The sequence below is a fragment of the Labeo rohita genome, chromosome 22 (genome assembly GCF_022985175.1).
Source record: "Labeo rohita strain BAU-BD-2019 chromosome 22, IGBB_LRoh.1.0, whole genome shotgun sequence".
NCBI lineage: Eukaryota > Metazoa > Chordata > Actinopteri > Cypriniformes > Cyprinidae > Labeo > Labeo rohita.
Window position 1 is genome coordinate 28,384,181 of NC_066890.1, and position 19,306 is coordinate 28,403,486.

Genomic DNA, 19,306 nt, shown 5'->3' on the forward strand with positions numbered 1-19,306 from the left:
GAGATATAAACTCACTATTGTGAGTTATGAGGTCAGAATTGTAAGCTATGAACTCGCAATTCTGAAAAAAAGTCAAAACTGTGAGTTTATATCTCGCAATTTTGACTTTATTTTTAAGAATTGCTAGTTTACATCAGTTGTGACTTTTTCTCAGAATTGCAACTTTATAACTCGAATTCTGACTTTATAACACGCAATTACGAGTTATTAAGTCAGAATTGTGAGATATAAACTCGCAATTCTGAAAACATATCAGTGTTTTTTCCTCCTCAAAGCTGGACTTTATAACTCACAATTGAGAGTTTATATCTCATAATTCTAAGAAAAAAAGTCAGAATTGCGAGCTTTTCTCATAATTTCTCGCAATTGTGAGTTTATATTACGCAGTTCTACGAAAATAAGTCAGAATTGTGAGTTTGTATCTCGCAGTTCTGACTTTACTTCTCAGTATTGCTAGTTTATCTCTCGCAATTGTGACATTTTTCTCAGAACTGCAAGTTTATAACTCGAAATTCTGAGTTCGTAACACACAATTGCGAGTTAAGCCACAATTGTGAGATATAAACTCGGACTTCAGAGAACATATCAGTCTCTTTTCCCTTTCAAAACTGGACTTTATAACTCACATTTGCGAGTTTATATCTCACAATTCTAACAACAAAAAAACATTTTTTCACAATTCTAATGTTATTTCTCGCAATCGTCAGTTTGTATTACACAATTCTGAGAAAAAAAAAGTGTATAAACTCACAATTCAAAAAAAAAGGAAAAACATGAGTTTATATCTCATAATTTTGACTTCTCAGAATTGCTAGTTCATATCTCGGAATTGTGACATTTTTCTCAGAATTGCACGTTTATAACTCGAAATTCTGACTTCATAACAAACAATTGTGAGTTATTAAGTCAGAATTGTGAGATATAAACTCTGAATTCAAAGAACTTAGTCTTTTTCCACCTCAAAATTGGACTTCATAACTCACAATTGCGAGGTTATATCTCACAATTAAAAAAAAGTCTAAATTGCGAATGTATCACGTAATTCTGAGAAAAAAAGTCAGAATTGTGAGATAAAAAGTCGCACTTAAATTTTTTATTTTTTACATTTCTTATTCAGTGGCAGAAACTGGCTTTCATAGAAAATACTTGTATTGGATCTTAAAATAAAAATATACTGGTTAATGATATATTTGTAAAATTTGTATGTGTAATTACATGGGGTAATAGTGATAATCCGTCTTTTAGAAGTCTATCATCTGCCGTCGTTTGAACATTTGACAGGACAAATGTCGAAAGTGCTGTCAAACACATTTTGGAGTAAAGAAAAGGTTAAGGCATTTACCGCTGTCACATATCATAGAAGGTCATCGAAGCAAATTAGTGCGTTGTTCATATAAAACGCTCTCTTAGCATAAACACCATCCTTTGGGTTTCACACTTCTGTGTCACACTTACATGTTCACACGTTAAAACTCACCTACACAAAAAGTAAAACAAAAACAAAGTCCTACTGTTGAAAAAAAAAACCACTTTCTTATATGAAAACCAAAACAAGGCCGGTAAATATCTAACTGACGAACTGAAATAAATAATTTTGTACATGTTGTGTTTTGCACACACTTTACCAGACCAACAACAGATCTTCGCGCGTTCACTGTAGTGCTGTCAAACACAGGCGGCGCGCATGGAGGGGGCGGAGCCTAAACGACGAGTGACTGAACCTATCAGAAGCGCGGGAGGGACCGTTTGAGTTCAAAACTGAAGCGGCGCCTTCAGGAAAACACTGCGACGACCGTGTGAGGGAGTTATTCGGGATTTTACGTCGGATTTGGCCTGAATTTAACATTTAACCACCATGTCTTCAGCGAAAAAGCAGATTTACTATTCCGACAAGTATTCTGACGAGGAATTCGAGTACAGGTGAGAAACTTGACAGTTCACTTCATTTTCAAGTTGACGTCGAATTTCATAATAACATTTGGCTGTGTCATTTTTAGAGAATATTCTACAAACATCCGCAAACTATTGTAAATGGTTAGTTTATAATGTATTTTCCGGGCTAACTGCGTTGTGTTGCCTGACAAACACTTTGAAGAGCCGTTAAGTATTAACGTTACGTTACGTTACGTTAGTCAGTCAAACTAACATATTGTCCCTTTACTTCCTCATAGACATGTTATGCTTCCCAAGCAGCTTTCCAAACTGGTGCCGTCCTCTCATTTAATGTCAGAGGAGGAATGGAGAGGACTGGGAGTCCAGCAAAGTCAGGGCTGGATTCATTACATGATACATAAACCAGGTCAGTAGACCAGAACCTACTTTGACAGATTAATTACTGTCTAGGTAGGCAGCTATGTAGTTTTTGAGAAACTGTTAAAAATCCTAACACCGCACTCTTTCCATACAGAGCCTCACATTCTGCTTTTCCGAAGGCCGCTTCCCAAGGAATGAGATTTGAAGATTGTCATCGGAAGTTAAAGTACTTGGTTGACTCTGACCACGCGTGCATTTCTTTCCATACGTTGTGATTTGTATATAAGTTTTATTATTTGCAGATCTATGGTAATGAAATGTTACTCCCTCTTACCGTCCCCCTTTCATTCGGAGATCTGATGGCAACAAGAGCCCAGACGGGAACGGGCTGCCTCCTCCAAAAGTGTTTTCTTTAGATCTGCACTTAAGTCACGTAAAATAAGTTGGATGGTGTTTCAGGACTAGTAAATCGCCCCCTGTCGTGAATAGAAAGAAAGGAATAGTTTTTGTTGTACACTACAGTGCTTTTTGTTGCTGAACTGCTGTTGTTAACATCTCCATCTTGTATGTTGAGCAGTCAGCGTTTGTTTGTTCCTCATTTGTTGTTGACAAATCAATAAATATTATTTTTATTAGCTCACTTGCATCCTAATTTGTACTCCGTGTAATATAAGAGAGTAAATGTAAATGAAGAGTTTATTCGCTAAATCAGATAACTCAGTTTTTTAACATTTTCAAAAGTCATGTTTTTTTATTGCTATCATGTTATTATTGTTAGTTAGCTGTATTGTTTTAGTTATTTTTAATCAAAACTGCAGTTTGAGATTAAATGGAATGCACAAAGAAAAAACATGATTTTTGAAAATGGTTAAAAATGGATGTTTTTTGCAAATTAACTTTTAAAATAATGAACAATATTTGCATTTCATGTAAAGCAACAGCAAATATTGAGGGTTCCAACAGGAATTGTGTTTTCATTAATTGATATCGCATTCACAAAAAAATCTAGGTGATCGTTTTTTTCTCCTATACAGTATATATGTTTAAAAAAAAGCTAACACTTTAGTTTCATTGAGATACTACTATAGTTAATATATATTTTGAATCAGTTTTTACTTTTATATTATATTTTCCATTTTAATTTTAGTTAGTTTTAGTAATTGTGTTTGTCTTTTTTTTAGTCTGTCCATATCTTTTTTTTAGTCATTTTAGTACAAGTTTAATTAAATTGAGAAACATTGCATCTAGCTGAAATATTTTTTTCTTATTTTTTATTTTATTTCAGTTCACATTTATTTTATTACAAGTAACATTTTTTTTTTATGCATTCAGTTTCACTTTTATATGTGAAAACTGATGATACTAAAGGCTATGAAAATCAGGTCTAAAATATTTAATTGACTTTTTTTGTTTTGTATATATTAGGTATTTTTTTGTTTTGTTTTATTTTTTTTTCAATTTGAGCTCTTCAAAGTTATTTTTGTATTTTTCCCCCCCAGAGTTACTTGAAGAGTCTGAAATTTATAAAATCTTAAAATTATGGTTGCAGTAATGCTTAGTTCTAAAATATTTTTTTTGACTAGAAATGGTTCTTTGTAAGTATGATCTGAAATTATTTTTAGAATTTTTTCCCCAGACTAATTCCGAGTGACCAAAATGTCATGGAAATTCAGTGTGAATGGTGTGAGAATGCTGAATATTTCCATCCGAACATCGGCGTTGACTATGACAAATCTCAAACATTTTTAAACATGCAATTACATTTTTCCAGCTAAAGCCAAATAATTCTATACGTACAAATATAGCTTGCTAATCTACTATTAAAGGTGTCACAAACTCAGAGTGCCTGATTCCTAAAGAGAAAGCAGGAGGTCTGGGCTTGTGCATTGTCACTTTTTCCGGATTATGACTTCCAGGACCTGGTTCCACTGTGGACTCCCTTGCCCCAGCGTGTCTGCCCAGCATAGAGAATGCAGGCTGCCTCGGGAGGTACACACTGGGATCTGTGCGGTTATATCTACCAGGACCTGGAGTTTTAGATAAGTCCTCAGATGGACCCCCAGATTTGCATCTTCCAGAGATGGTGTAACTGGCACTAGATGTTTTGGTCAAGACGTTGGAGCCCATGAGAGAAGGGAGGGTGTATTTGTTCGGGGCAGGTACGGTGTCCACGGAGCGATACTGAGTGCGGTAGCCCATGGTGTGGGACGGCGGATTGCGATGGATGCTGCACAGAGAAGCTTTCTCGGGACTGTATGCTCCTGGTCCAGGGGTGGAGAAGATTGCTGCTGCAAATATCAGATACAAGTTAGGAACTGTCAAACTCAGTCTGGTCAAGTGTTTCCTGCTGGTTTCGACACAAAGTGGTTTGATCGACCAGTAAATAAGGAACCGTTTCAACACAACGACACTTCAAAATAACCGACTTACCTCGACCTTCTGTCCTGCCATGTATGGAGTAGGCAGGAGTGCCGTCTCTTCCAAAGCGAGTCAGTTTGGCATCAATATGATATTTAGGCCCTGGACTAGAATCAATGCTATGCACTGTACAATCAAAGCAGAATAAACACAGCATTATATCACTCTAGAAAGAAACCAACATACTTCATATCAATATCTAGCCTATCTACACAACAATGACCAGCAATGGTAAATTAAAGCAGTCTGTCTCCCTCTTGTGGTGGCATTAGCAAAAACAAATTTATGAACTACATGATTTTAATGAAAACGTTAACCTAGATGATTTGTACATTCCTGAGCTAGAAAAACTCCAGCTATTATTTGAGTTATTTTACTGCAAGTCAATGTAAACTCACTGTTGTCATTCATCCTGCCATGGAAGGAGTAGGCAGGACTTGTACACTTTGTAAAATCGTGGCCTACAAAGCCGATAGCCGGTGGAAGGACGTATCGACCAGGTCCCGGCCCTGTAAACAAGATTGGAAAACACATCCGTCATGCTGTAGTCATGCACACACAACATATGCACGGCCCACTTGTAATCCGAAGTATGTAGTGATGCATTTTTTGGCAGGCAGTTATGACAGAATCTGTTAGGGAGATCCACACCCTGTAGATGCAGCCCAGCAGGAATGTGAGCTCTTCGCAGTGGCGTGATGGTTTTTGGTAAGGAGTGGAGGACAGACAATGCCTTTGGCTATCTTCTCTGATACTACCAGGGGAATGCCATGACATCAGCCCACAAATGTTTGTGTGCATGAGTAGGGCTACTGGGAGCACAGAACATTCTTTCACATTTACTTCAGCATGCTTTGACAGGCCTGGGTACGAAGTTATCGTAACCTTGCTGAACGGCATGACCTTTGAAGGAAAACTAAGTCTTAAAATTTAAAATTTGCAGCAATAATACTTGTGTAACACTGCTGACAGTCAATTAATCCACTCTTGACACACGTTTGCTATTTTAACCAATATTAAGGGAAAGAGAGAATATAACTTCTAGTGTTTCATCCTTCTAGAGAAAATATCATCATACTGCGCAAATTAAGCGAGAATGGGACAAACCACTCCTTTTTTCGGGGGTTCTACTGGGTAACTTAGTGGACAATGGTTTTTCAGACACAAATAAAACAAGTTATATCACAATAAACACTTATTATTTTTGAAGCACACACCCAAATGTCACCCAAATGATAACCTAATTGAAGGCACAACTATGACATTAATTTATATTTGAGGTCATTTTCATGCTTTAATGCAGAGTAGAATGAGCAGCTTTACAAAACTGGACAGTTGAATACCAGGGTTGTGTGAGATATAAACATCATTTTTGAACAAAAGACATGGCTTTCAACATATAGTTGTGTACTAGAAAATTAGGCATCAGGGCTTTATATTGATGAATATATATATATTGTACCCACAATTATAGAATGACCCCTATATGGGCGAGACTTCCAGTGCATTAGCCACTATAAGGAAATAACAAAGCGTTATTTTACTGTTGCATGCGGTAAACGGTAAAACTGTTTGCACTACAAGCAGCGTGTTAAGATAATACATTGGAAAAGTATGATAAGACACACCTATAGCAATATCAAGCAGCAAGGAGATGTTTTGTACAGCTAAAAATAGTTGCACGCAGATGAGACCGGAAACCAGACCCACAAAATTTGAAAACCGACGCGCCCGCTCTTACCGAAAATATAAGGCGGATAAAACAATGGAAAGGAAAGCCCTTGTTAAATCTAGTACTGCGGATGGTATTTACTTATTAAAAGCATATTTAAATTACGCTACAATAACAACAATTGTGTTAGTGAACAAATGAGGAGTTAATATTGAGTAACCTGTATTTTTGACGCAACATACTTTGTCTATTGTTGCTCCGCCAGCGAAAGTAGTTCCTCAGCAGTCGCGAGTTTCTCAGCAACATAGCGGCATTTTGTTTCTGAATTAACCAACGTTTGTCCCATTGTATGTCCTATTGTTTGAATGCCATTCACTTATTTGATTTCACAGATGCTGAAATGTCCTTCAGACACGATTTTCTCACATTGAAGGTAAGATTGTTGTTTACTACATAGTATATACTAATAAATATACATTAAAACAGCTTACCTTTTTCTCTGCCAGCAATGAGCGGACGCTTCCTCTCCGTTTCACTCATAGTCGAGATCGCATTTGTGACCGGAGGCTAAACTCTTCTAAAAATCTGTTGTCTGTTTCCTGTAGAACTGGACATAGGCCTACTTACTATCAAATCTAAATGCCACGCTCAATCCCAACTTTTCCAAGAGAATTTGAGTAAACAGAGCTCAGGGACAAGCAATTATTAAGGAATTAACATTCACGTCAGCATCAGTTTTTCCAGGCAATTTAAAAACGCAAGCAGCTACTTGCAACCCAAGTAGGTGTAGATCTCCAAAGCATCCAAGTTCAAAGCTGAGGTGCTGGTTAGTAGGACGTTTTCGTATTCATCTTCCTAGCTGCACTAAATCAGATGTCAGATGCTGCACAGTTGGGAATTGTACCTTCTGACCTTTCTTGGATTGGACAAGTCCAGTCAAGTTGACGTCCACCATAAGATGATGTCAGAACTGAAGCCGCCCAAGTGGAAAACTGAATGCTTTGGAGTAATCTTCATTCAACCTGGTTGACTCAATCAGGGGCTGCCGAACCCATTAAATATACACATGCGTTTGAGAGACAGAAGCACAAAGGTGTCATCGCTTGAATTCATTGTCATGTAACACTATCTCCATCAGATAATTCCTCCTCTGGCTTCCCTTTCTCTTTCATGCCTTTACTGTGTTCATCTGAGCAGAGATGGACCATCAAGCACGGGTCGCTAAGGAGACCAGCAGCTGGGGGCCCCCCTGCAAAGCTTTATAGAAAAAGCCCTCTGCATTTGAGAAGACAGAAACTTCTGAAGGACATCTAAGTGAGTACGTACCATATTCCTATCTATCCTATCTAACTAAAATGCATTATAAAAAACTCTGGGAGAACTATTAAGTGGAAGTTGGAAGTATGATAGGTGAACATGTTCACCACTGCACTGACCAGCAAACAAACATTAAACATTAACAGTGCTGTAGTAACCAGAGATGGATGTCAACATAGGCAAACTTTCACTTGGTGACCCAGTGGACAGAAATACATTGGGTCAATGTTTTGCTAGGACCTTCAAACAAGTTTCAGAGAGCTTTGAAAAAGCTCAAGCAGGAACAGGAACAACAGATTCTCTCAAAACAGTTAAAATGCAACTTTAACCTACAAATATATCTATTAATGGAGTTCAAGTGCTTTAAGGTATTCAAGCACATATGAAAAAAGAAATTATTATTTAGCAAGCCTATAACCAACAAAATCAGTAATTTCAAAAAGCATTTTTGGCAAATACAAGTAATTTTAGGAGGTTTTCGTTTAGGCTTTTGAATATTTTTGGACAGGCCCCTTTTCTAAACAACCCCATTATAACTTCCCAAAGGGTAAATTTCAACATTTTTTTGATAATTACTGACCTACAGTCCAGAGAATCGTACTGCAGTTTTCCACATTGATCGAAAAACCTAGGACTAGTTTGCAAAAGTAGGTTTTTCACATCTTCTCAAGCATTTAATGGTTTGATTGACAGCAGTGGTTCCAGAGGCAAAGTTGTTTGGAAAGAGGAGGTCTATCGTATGATACGAATATCGTGCATATATGTGAAAAACCGTGCATTATACAAGGGTTATACACCCTTGAAAACTGAGATATCGCCCCCCATAGTGGCCAATTTCTTTCAAATTTCTCACAGACCTTTAGGTCCATGAGTCAAACAGGCCCACCAAGTTTCATTCCAATCATCCGTTAACCTTGTCTAATAGGTGCTCAAAGTTTTTCGGCCTATGCCGGACATGTTTTTTTAAATACGCATATGTCCTTATAGAAGCTTGTGGCACTTTGGACCAAGACTGTGCGTACAGATTTTCACATCAATAGGACAAACGGTTGCGTAGTTATGGCCAGTTTGTTTTTTTCCCTTTTATAGCACCACTAAGTGGCCAACTCCATGATATTTTTCATGCGACCTCAGATTGAGCTCTTACATACGAAGATATATTATTCCATTCAAAAGTTATAGCCATTTTAGTAAAGACGGCCCTGCCCCTTTCAAATGTTCTGGCATCCCTTTGTGATGGAGAGTTTTCAAAATATTTTTGATAATTATTGCTATTCACTCCAGAGAATCTTCCTGCACTGGTTTGGTTCCGATCGAGTGAAAAACCTGGGACTAGTTCGCAAAAGTAGGTTTTTCAAAAAATGCGAAACACCCGAAAATTACCGGACAGTTTATGAAGAATCTGAGGGATGTGTTTTGTCCAGCTTAAGCCAAGGATTCCAACGACATAGGACAGTTGAGCTTGTGACGAACCGTTAAAGCAACACTCCACTTTTTTTTGAAAATAGGCTCATTTTCCAACTCCCTTAGAGTAAAAAAAACAGTTGAGTTTTACCATTTTTGAATCCATTCAGCTGATCTCCGGGTCTGGCAGTAGCACTTTTAGCATAGCTTAGCATAGATCATTGAATCTGATTAGGCCGTTAACATCTCGCTCAAAAATGACCAAAGATTTTCAATATTTTTCCTATTTAAAACTTGACTCTTCTGTAGTTACATTGTGTACTAAGATGGACGGAAAATGAAAAGTTGTGATTTTCTAGGTCGATATGGCTAGGAACTATACTCTCATTTCGGCGTAATAATCAAGGAACTTTGCTGCCGTACCATGGGTGCAGGAGGCGCAATGATATTACTCAGCTGTCAACTCTGCCGGCTGCAACTCTGCATCTACACAAACTTAGTGCCGGTCACTTTCAGGCACGGTGTAATATCATTGCACCTGCTGCACCTATGGTACGGCAGCAAAGTTCCTTGATTATTACGCCGGAATGAGAGTATAGTTCCTAGCCATATCAGCCTAGAAAATCACAACTTTTAATTTTCCGTCAGTCTTAGTACACGATGTAACTACAGAAGAGTCAAGTTTTAAATACAAAAAATATCGTCATTATTTATGGTCTGATCAGATTCAATGATCTATGCTAAGCTATGCTAAAAGTGCTACCGTCAGACCCAGAGATCGACTGAATGGATTCGAAAACGGTAAAACTCAACTGTTTAACTCTTGGGGAGTTGGACAATGAGCCCATTTTCAAAAAAGTGGAGTGTTCCTTTAAGGACTTATGAGCAATTTCATACTTTTGAACACTGTAACGCCCCCCTCAGGCCAATTGGGGTGAGCCTTGGTGACGTTGTAGATGGTTGGAGTACTACCATCCCTCAAATTTTCAAGTTTTTATGACTTACGGTTTTATGTGGAGATTGCTGATCCTTGGTCACTCTAACAATTACTATATGTACTTTTAGTAAGGATTTGAGCTGGAACAGTAGTATTGCGATTACATATGCACATAGGGTAAGTGTTCAAAACTGCGTCAAAAAAGCATCAAAACTGTTGTGTACTTAGGCCTTCACGCATTGGAGAATCATCGCAAACCGAATTCTCCAGCATTTTGAAAATGGTATTTTCAATATACTATAATTTGGCTTGCACTAATCCTAATTTTGCATGTTTTATAAAACAGACACAATGCAAACTGCAATAAGCATAGCAAAACAAAGTGTTCACACATGTACAAATTGCATACAAAGTTTATTCTCATTGACTTTTTCCAAATGTGATATCATTGAAGGTTAAGTTTATTTAAAATTTACAGTGATTTTCAAAATTCACATAGGCCACTTTGCGAATCTGTATTTTCTGCATTGATTTTAAGGGAATTGAAATACAGTAAAGTACGTTCAATGGGCCTGAGAGTAATAAACTCTTATTGGTACCTTAACGCTTCATTAAATTAACCAAATTGTTCAGTGAACTTAATGATCACATAAGAAGCATTCGGTTTCAAGGTGCAGATTTCGTGTGGGTCTGCCGATTCTCTTTTTTTTTTTTTTCTCAAAATAGCTTATATTCTGTACAAATCATATTCCAGTTTGTGTAACAGAGTTTCAGACTAATTTAGCATAGGATGACTGGGAAAGAAGCTTATTTGTCACTTGCGGTCTCCTCTCCGTTGAGTAAGTCAAACGTCAAAATAGTAGCTACGCACCTTAATGCACAATTTTGTGCATTTTTTCTGCTCTGGAAGTGCGCGTTCCATCACAGCACATTTTAACGGGTTGTAAAACCACACCAGTAGATTGTGTTCAGAAAGAAGGGAGGAGCTGACTGAGGAAATTGAGAAACGAACCAAACGAACAAAGGCACTAGCCACAAATAAATACCACAGATAGAAAACAAAAACAATAAAATATTTGATTTTTAAGTAAATTATACTTACAAACATAAATACTGGACTATTAAAACTAGATTACAAGAGGAATACAGGAAGAAGTCATACCATCACTAAACATAAAGAGCTATGGAAATGATTTTTAAAAATAAAAGAGAGAACTGATACTAATCTCTCTTTCCAAACACACGCATACACACTCAGAGCTGGCATCTCGTTGCATCAGACTGGGTACACCTCTCTTTCCCCAGCCCTTCTTACACACAAACATATTCACAGAGAATGTACAATGTGGATCTCCCGCATTTGCTGCTGGCAGACAGGGGTCTCTGTTGTAGAAAAACAGGCAAAAGATTGATGCTTGTTATACATATTATACATAGTCCTTTAAGTGACTGTGGGAAATGGGTTGTGTCTCACCATCGCTCAGGTGAGTCCTTTGTGTCCACTGTGAGGATATCTCCACCCGGAAGTTGTGCGGTGTCTGCCGCCTCCTCTTCTTCTCCTACAGGCACTAACTTCTCCTCACTCTCTGGTGAAAAGCCGTCCGTGTCCGGGTCGTACTCGTAAGAATAGTAAGGCTCCTCAGCTACAGAGCCTGTCTCCTCCCCTCCTATTAAATAAATCACATAAATTTGCTATCTTTGACAAAAGCATTGTTCGATTCGTTTCAGAGACATTTACAGTTGAAGTCAAAAGTTTACATACACCTTGCAGAATCTGCAAAATGTTATTTGTTTTACCAAAATAAGAGGGATCATATAAAGCATGTTATTTTTTTATTTAGTACTGACCTGAATAAGATATTTCACATGAAAGACATTATTGTGATAGTGATAAGTGATAGTGGTATGAGTCCCTTGTTTGTCCTGAACAGTTAAACTGTCCACCGTTCTTCAGAAAAATACTTTAGGTCCTACAAATTCTTTTTTTTTCAAATTTTTGTGTATTTGAGCTCTTTCCAACAATGACTATGATTTTGAGATCCATCTTTTCACACTGAGGACAACTGAGGGACTCATATGCAACTATTACAGAAGGTTCAAATGCTCACTGATGCTCCAGAAGGAAACACGATACATTAAGAACCAGGGGTGAAAACTTTTGAACAGAATGAAAATGTGTATTTTTTTCTATTTTGCCTAAATACAATATTTTTTTTTCATTTAGTACTGCCCTTCAGAAGCTACAAAAGATACTTACATGTTTCCTAAAAGACAAAATAGGTGAAATTTACCCTGATCTTCATATTCAAAAGTTTTCACCTCCCAGCTCTTAATGCATTGTGTTTCCTTCTGAAGCATCAGTGAGTGAGCATCCCTCAGTGTGAAAAGAGATCTCAAAACCATATATCATTGTTAGAAAAGGTTCAAATACACAAAAATGCTGAAAAAACAAAGAATTTGTGGGACCTAAAGGATTTTTCTGAAGAACAGTGGGCAGTTTAACTGTTCACGACAAACAAGTATCACTAAACAAGAAAACACAGCTGTGGATCATTCAGGTAACAACACAGTATGTAAACTTTTGAACAGGGTCATTTTTATAAATTCAACTATTATTTTCTCTTGTGGACTATATGTAAACATCTTATGTGAAATATCTTAGTCAGGTCAGTACTAAAAAAATAACATGGATTTTGTATGCTCCCTGTTATTTTGGTAAAATAATAACATTTCGCAGATTCTACTACTTTTGACTCTTCCAAAAATCAAGACAAGAAAACTATTTTTTTCTTTATTTTGGCTGTGGTGTCCCACAAGTGTATGTTTTTGGCCTGCTTTACTTTTTTCTAAAAGTATGTTAGTGGAATATAGGTAATATTTTAGCAGTTGCTAATAATAAAACAACATTCTATCCAGACTACATGAAAAACACATTTACAAAATAGCCTGTAGGGGGCGTTCATTGCATATATAAAGCAGCAACTCATGCTGACTCTATCACAGTCATATGTTTCAATAGACCAAGCGTGTAAATGTATCTCTGATGTTAGGAATTCACAGCTTGGGTGTCTTAACTCATTTATCTTTCCACGGAGAATGTTTGCAGGGCTTTAATGTCCACAAATGAGAAAAAAAGACAAATCCCAGTTTATAGGCTTTTGTCAACACAGCTGCTCAGCACCACTTCATCATCAGGGATAATAAATGTCCTTCTTGCAGTTTGGAATTATACTTGAAACTGAAGTCTACTAATTTTCGTATTATCCTTAAACACTATTAACATTGATACATAAAAATAAAACTAATAGAATGTACATTTTTTACGCTTAGGTCAGAGTAAGACATCACTGCAATAAATTCTGCGTAGAAAACCATTTTCAATGAATTTGTGTCAAGGAAATGCTCTCACAGATTTCCAAAACACATATTTCTTCTACACAGGTGAAGGTGTGAGTTTCAAACAGATTTACAAACATCAAACCCTAGAAAGTCACCTCAGTCATTAATAGGTCACAAACAAACTTGGTAATTACCTCAAGCAAAAAAGAACTGTAAATTCCCGTAAACATTTAAACAGGTGGCACCTAGATGAAAGAAACTTAACAAAAATAAATAAATGAAAGCGGGCCAAAACCATAACCTTGAGGAACCCCAACAACCACAGCCCTATAGACACATTTTCTTGGCCCAAACACAACACAAGGCAAGTCTTAACAGCTCTGCAAGAGACTGTCTAATCAGTCTGGGAGTTTTCCAGAGGACACAGACGCACATACCTACACACACACCTAGATATCATGAGCGCTTCGAACTTGCCTTAAGTGCTAATTTCGCTACTTAATAGGTTGTAATGTTTTTCCTCATCAAATTACCTTCATTCCAATGAGGGTAATACGGTGCAAAAAATCAGTGCAGTCTGTTTTCTAATAAAAATATCCAAACATCCTTAAAACAAGACATTTTTTTAAGCTAAATTCTGCAAGATAATAAAACTTGGTATCTGCCATATAGTTTTTCCATATATTACAAGGACAAGATTATGCGTTATATAAATCCTTCTAAAGATACTACAGTATTGATTTCCATTCAACTTTGTACAAACGATTGAAATCAGATCAACCTTTGCTCAAAGTTAATGGTGTTTGAACAGGCCAAGTCCTATACGGGAGGGTGCGAGGTGAGCGACAGGAGACTGGGATACTAATTATCCGAGCATTAATGTAGTCTGGGCTGATATGCAGGCCTGTGCACGTATAAGCTTCTATGCATGTAGCTTCTGATCGTTGAACTCTTCAACACCTGCCCATGTGTGGCACACGCTCACACCTGCAGGGCACTGACGCAGATGTGTTCAAAGAAAAGTAGAAGAGAGGAAGAGGAGAAGACGATACCTGCAGGAATGCGTATAGGTTCCTGTTCTGGTTCTTCTCCTGTAGCACGTTCTCGCTCTTCTACGGCTGAATGAAAATCCACACAAAAAGAGGTCAAATTAAAGTTCAATGCAGTATTTAGGAAACAGATACATTAGTTGCTCAGTGTCCACATCTGAACAGCCATATCTGGTTTCCAGTTTGCACTTGTGATGCCATATGTTCTGATATTTTAAAGAGACAGTTCAGCAAGAAAAGAAAATTTTGTCATTAATTACTCACCCTCATGTTGTTCTAACCCATAAGACCTTTGTTCGTCTTCAGAACACAAATTAAGATATTTTTGATGAAATCTGAGAGCTCTCTGACGTTTAAGATCTAGAAAGGTACCAAGAATAGTGACAAAATAGTCCATGTGACATCAGTGGTTCAACCAGTATTTTATGAAGCTATGAGAATGCTTTTTGTTGTGCAAGAAAACTAACAACTTTATTCAACAATTCTTCTCCTCCCTAGCATTATTTTGGAGAGTACCATGACGCATGGGTGACGCAGAGGAGAATTGTTGAGTAAATTTATTATTTTAGTTTTTTTGCACAACAAAAAGTATTCTTGTAGCTTCATAAAATTACGGTTGAACCACTGATATCACATGGACTGTTTTATCGATTTTATTGGTACCTTTTTGGACCTTGAATGTGGTAGGACCTTTGCTGTCTACAGAGAGTCAGGGAGCTCTCGGATTTCATCAAAAATATCTTGATTTGTGTTCTGAAGACAAACGGAGATCTTTGGAATGACATGAGGATGAATACCTTTCTGGACTATTTTGTCAATGTTCTTGGTACCTTTTTGGACCTTCAATGTGGTAGGACCCTTGTTGTCTACTGAGGGTCAGAGAGCTCTCAGATTTCATTAAAAATATCTTGATTTGTGTTACAAAGACAAACAAAGGAATGACATGAGGATGAGTACCTTTCTGGATTGTTTTGTTGATGTTCTTGGTACCTTTTTGGACCCTGAACATTATAAATATCTCAATTTGTGTTCTGAAGATGAACAAAAGTCTTTGGGACGGCATGAGAATGAATACCTTTCTGGTACCTTTCTGGACTATTTTATGTTATGTTCTTGGTACCTTTTTGAACCTTCAATGTGGTAGGACCCTTGTTGTCTACTGAGGGTCAGAGAGCTCTTGGATTTCATCAAAAGTATCTTGATTTGTATTCTGAAGACAAACAAAGAAATACCTTTCTGGTTCCTTTTTTGGAATATTTTGTTGATGTTCTTGGTACCTTTTTGGACCCTGAACATGAAAAATATCTTGATTTATGTTACGAAGATGAACAAAGGTCTTTGGAATGACATGAGGAGTACCTTTCTGGACTATTTTGTCGATGTTCTTGGTACCTTTTTTACCCTGAACGTGAAAAATATCTTGATTTGTGTTCCGAAGGTCGAACAAAGGTCTTTGGGACAACATTAGACTGAATACCTTTTGGGTACCTTTCTTGGTAATGTTCTGGACTATTTTGTCGATGTACTTGGTACCTTTTTGGACCTTAAATGTGGTAGGACCCTTGCTGTCTACAGAGGGTCAGAGAGCTCATCAAAAATATCTTAATTTGTGTTCTGAAGAAAAACAAAGGTTTTACGGGTTTGAACCGACATGAAAATGAGTAATTAATGACTGAATTTTCATTTCTGGGTGCACTAACCCTTTAATATTTATTGCTATGAGACATTTATTTCAACCAAACAACCATCAGCAACCCTAAACATGGTGCTGCAGTCTACCATATTGGCACAGATTTCCCGCATAACCATTTTCTCGTCATTTCATAAAATTATGGTTGAACCACTGATGTCACATGGACTATTTTGTCGATGTCCTTTTTAGACCTTGAACGTGGTACCCTTGCCATCTACGGAGGAACAGAAAGCCCTGTGTTTCATTAGAAATATCTTAATTTGTGTTCTGGAGATGAACAAAGGTCTCACAGGTTTGGAATGACACGAGGATGAGTAATTAATGACAGAATTATTGCTATGAGACATTTGTTTCAACCAAACAACCACCAGCAGCCCTGAACATGCTACTGCGGTCCACCATACTGGCACTGATTTCCCGCATAACCATTTTTGTGTCCCCCCCCCGTCTCAATGGCGGTCTTCTGTAAAACAAGAAAGCCCCTTTGTTGTTGGTCCACTCGTCGGAAAGGAATGTGACAGGATTTTTCTAACCCTCTGCCTCCCCCTTTCTTTTCTCTGTCAAAGGGTCCCGGACAAAAGCGCTCTGTCATTTGGGGAGCCCTGTAATACACCATATACTGGTGTGTGTATGAGCATATGTAGGTGTTTATATCATCTGCAAGTGCAGCACCTGAACAGCTGTTCCTACCAGAGCAGGTACACGCACCTTAGTCTTCTCTGTAGCGAAAACACAGGTTTGATTCTTCGTATTGGGCCTGTCTGGACACGGATAATTGCAAAGTACTGAAAACACTTTGATTCTCTTTGATGCGCAAGTGGATGAGGCTTTAATCTTGTCTGTGATATGAAAAAATAGTAACCGGATGTCAAGTGGTCGAGATACGAATCTCAACAAGAGTCCAAAACGACCCTATGGAAGCTCTGATCCACATATATGTGATCTAGGCTAGAGATTTGTTTGGTTGAAACATCTGCAGTCTTCCTCACATGTCCATGCCTGTGTGTATCCGAAAGTCCTGCACATTAACCTCTTAAAAGGAAAGAAAAAACATGTCTCTAATTATGCAACAAGCATGACTTCATCTTAAGGTGTCTAGGGAGAGTAGCACCTGGTTCATGAAAACATAGCATAAATCTTGGTGAAAATGAGTTTTGTAATGAAACGGTACAGGTTTACAAAGTTTGGGTCCTTGGGTCCACAGAAATTGTTAAATTAAAAGTCGTTATTTTTGTTTTATTTGTGCATTAAAAGCATATCTGTAGCTTTGTAAAATTATGGTTGAACCACTGATGTCACATGGACTATTTTAATGATGTCCTTACTACCTTTTTGGGCCTTGAATGTGGTAGTTGCATTGCTGTCTATGCAGGGTCAGAAAGCTCTCAGATTTCATCAAAAATATCTTAATTTGTGTTCTGAAGATGAATGAAGGTCTTACAGGTTTGGAATGAAATGAGGGTGAGTAATTAATGACAATGTTCATTTTTGGGTGAACTATCCCTTTAGGTTGCATAAAAAAAAAAATTGTCGACATGTCTAGGGAGGTTGCAGAACCTACTCTGTGGGCAGTGGCTGAATGGCATCTGCTGCTCGATCCGTGTGCCATTCCTGCAGGCGGACACCTCCATCTGGCACTGGTTTTGGTAGATTTGGCCATCAGAACCACACACGGGCTCGCCGTCATATCCGCAGTCACGATAACACGTACATCGCTCGTAGTTTTCCTCCTCCGGGCAATCGAAAATGTTGTTGCACTGGCCACCTTGTACAAAGCCTTGAGTGGGAGAATGGAAGAGACATTAGATATGAAGTATGTGATACTAGAAGTAGATACACTAGAAGACAAAGATTTACTGACCCGTCCAGTGATTGCTGGAGCTTTCCACTTCATTGCATGTGGTGCCATCACATAGTTCTCGTGCTAGTGGACTGCTCTCGCTCACGTTGTAGAAACGAGTGGCTTCAAATGCTGTATACACACACAAAGTCATTAAAGACTGGTTCTGTGAGTGAGGGTGCCATTTAAATTGTTTGTGATTCATTTTTCTAATTCATTAAAAATAACTGTTCATAAAAGTCATTTAGTCACAAACCAAACTACACTGGTACACCACCTGTTTGTTGTTGTGTATAAACAGTGTGGACAACTCAGCAGAAAAACGTGTTGTACATGAATTTTTTCATTGGATTTTTAAATAAAAGAACTGGTTATACATAATGCTGCCTTGCCTTCAAGTCCACCTAGGAAGCAACGTCACATTCGAAAGTTGGGAAAGTCTGAACAACAACACTGTAGTAGCCTAATCAAAACTAAAAAGAATGGATAATCTAACAGAAAGTGTTTTGACCCAAATAACTATCTCACAGATTTGACTTTATAACACCCAATTCTGGAACATATCAGTCTTTTTTCCTTCTCAGAATTGGATTTTATAACTTGTAATCGCGAAAATGTCAAATTGCGAGAAAAAAAGAATTGAGAGATATAATCTGGGAATTGTGAGAAAAAGGTCAGAATTGCAAGATCCAAACTCAGAATTGTGAGAAAATAAGTCAGAATTGTGAGATATAACCCTGGAATTGTGAAAGTCAAAATTGTGAGATACAAACTCGGAATTGTGAGATATAAACTCAGAATTGAGAGGAAAAAAAAAGTCAGAATTGTAAGATACAAACTTGGAAATGCAAGAAAAAAAGTCAGAATTGCAAGATAAACTCGGAATTGCGAGAAAAAAAGTCAGAATTGTGAGATATAACCTTGGAATTGTGAAAAAGTCAAAATTGTGAGATACAAACTCGGAATTGTGAGATATAAACTCAGAATTGAGAGGAAAAAAAAGTCAGAATTGTAAGATACAAACTCGGAAATGCAAGAAAAAAAGTCAGAATTGCAAGATAAACTCGGAATTGCGAGAAAAAAAGTCAGAATTGTGAGATATAACCTTGGAATTGTGAAAAAGTCAAAATTGTGAGATACAAACTCGGAATTGTGAGATATAAACTCAGAATTGAGATAGGAAATGCAATAAACTCGGATATAAACTCGGAAATGCAAGATAGACTCGGAATTGCGAGAAAAAAAGTCAGAATTGTGAGATATAACCTTGGAATTGTGAAAAAGTCAAAATTGTGAGATACAAACTCGGAATTGTGAGATATAAACAGAATTGAGAGGGGAAAAAAAGTCAGAATTGCAAGATATAAACTCGGAAATGCAAGAA

At 37.5% G+C, this 19,306-nt stretch overlaps 4 protein-coding genes across 4 annotated transcripts in view; 1 reads left to right on the plus strand and 3 right to left on the minus strand.

Annotated features, from left to right (window-relative positions):
• The window catches only part of shc2 (SHC (Src homology 2 domain containing) transforming protein 2), a 31,410-nt gene extending 29,770 nt beyond the window's left edge, over nucleotides 1-1,640 (minus strand). The window contains exon 1 of the mRNA XM_051094182.1: nucleotides 1,626-1,640. The gene's annotated coding sequence lies outside the window, so the exon portion shown is untranslated. The remainder of the gene's footprint in view (nucleotides 1-1,625) is intronic.
• Nucleotides 1,641-1,711: 71 nt separating this feature from the next.
• cks2 (CDC28 protein kinase regulatory subunit 2) lies at nucleotides 1,712-2,888 on the plus strand. Its single transcript, XM_051094187.1, has 3 exons — nucleotides 1,712-1,920; nucleotides 2,172-2,299; nucleotides 2,408-2,888. The coding sequence occupies exons 1-3, from the start codon at nucleotides 1,856-1,858 to the stop codon at nucleotides 2,449-2,451; spliced, it is 237 nt and encodes a 78-aa protein (XP_050950144.1). The 5' UTR covers nucleotides 1,712-1,855; the 3' UTR covers nucleotides 2,452-2,888.
• Nucleotides 2,889-3,443: 555 nt separating this feature from the next.
• odf3l2b (outer dense fiber of sperm tails 3-like 2b) lies at nucleotides 3,444-7,117 on the minus strand. Its single transcript, XM_051094186.1, has 4 exons — nucleotides 6,835-7,117; nucleotides 5,070-5,180; nucleotides 4,684-4,797; nucleotides 3,444-4,541 (listed from the first exon to the last, which is right to left on the minus strand). The coding sequence occupies exons 1-4, from the start codon at nucleotides 6,881-6,883 to the stop codon at nucleotides 4,063-4,065; spliced, it is 753 nt and encodes a 250-aa protein (XP_050950143.1). The 5' UTR covers nucleotides 6,884-7,117; the 3' UTR covers nucleotides 3,444-4,062.
• Nucleotides 7,118-10,398: 3,281 nt separating this feature from the next.
• cpamd8 (C3 and PZP like alpha-2-macroglobulin domain containing 8) overlaps nucleotides 10,399-19,306 on the minus strand; it is a 40,821-nt gene continuing 31,913 nt past the window's right edge. Inside the window, exons 39-43 of the mRNA XM_051094177.1 lie at nucleotides 17,944-18,054; nucleotides 17,644-17,859; nucleotides 14,393-14,458; nucleotides 11,476-11,668; nucleotides 10,399-11,384 (exon numbers count right to left, since the gene is read on the minus strand). Coding sequence (XP_050950134.1) covers nucleotide 11,384; nucleotides 11,476-11,668; nucleotides 14,393-14,458; nucleotides 17,644-17,859; nucleotides 17,944-18,054 — 587 coding nt within the window. The 3' untranslated portion in view covers nucleotides 10,399-11,383. The remainder of the gene's footprint in view (nucleotides 11,385-11,475; nucleotides 11,669-14,392; nucleotides 14,459-17,643; nucleotides 17,860-17,943; nucleotides 18,055-19,306) is intronic.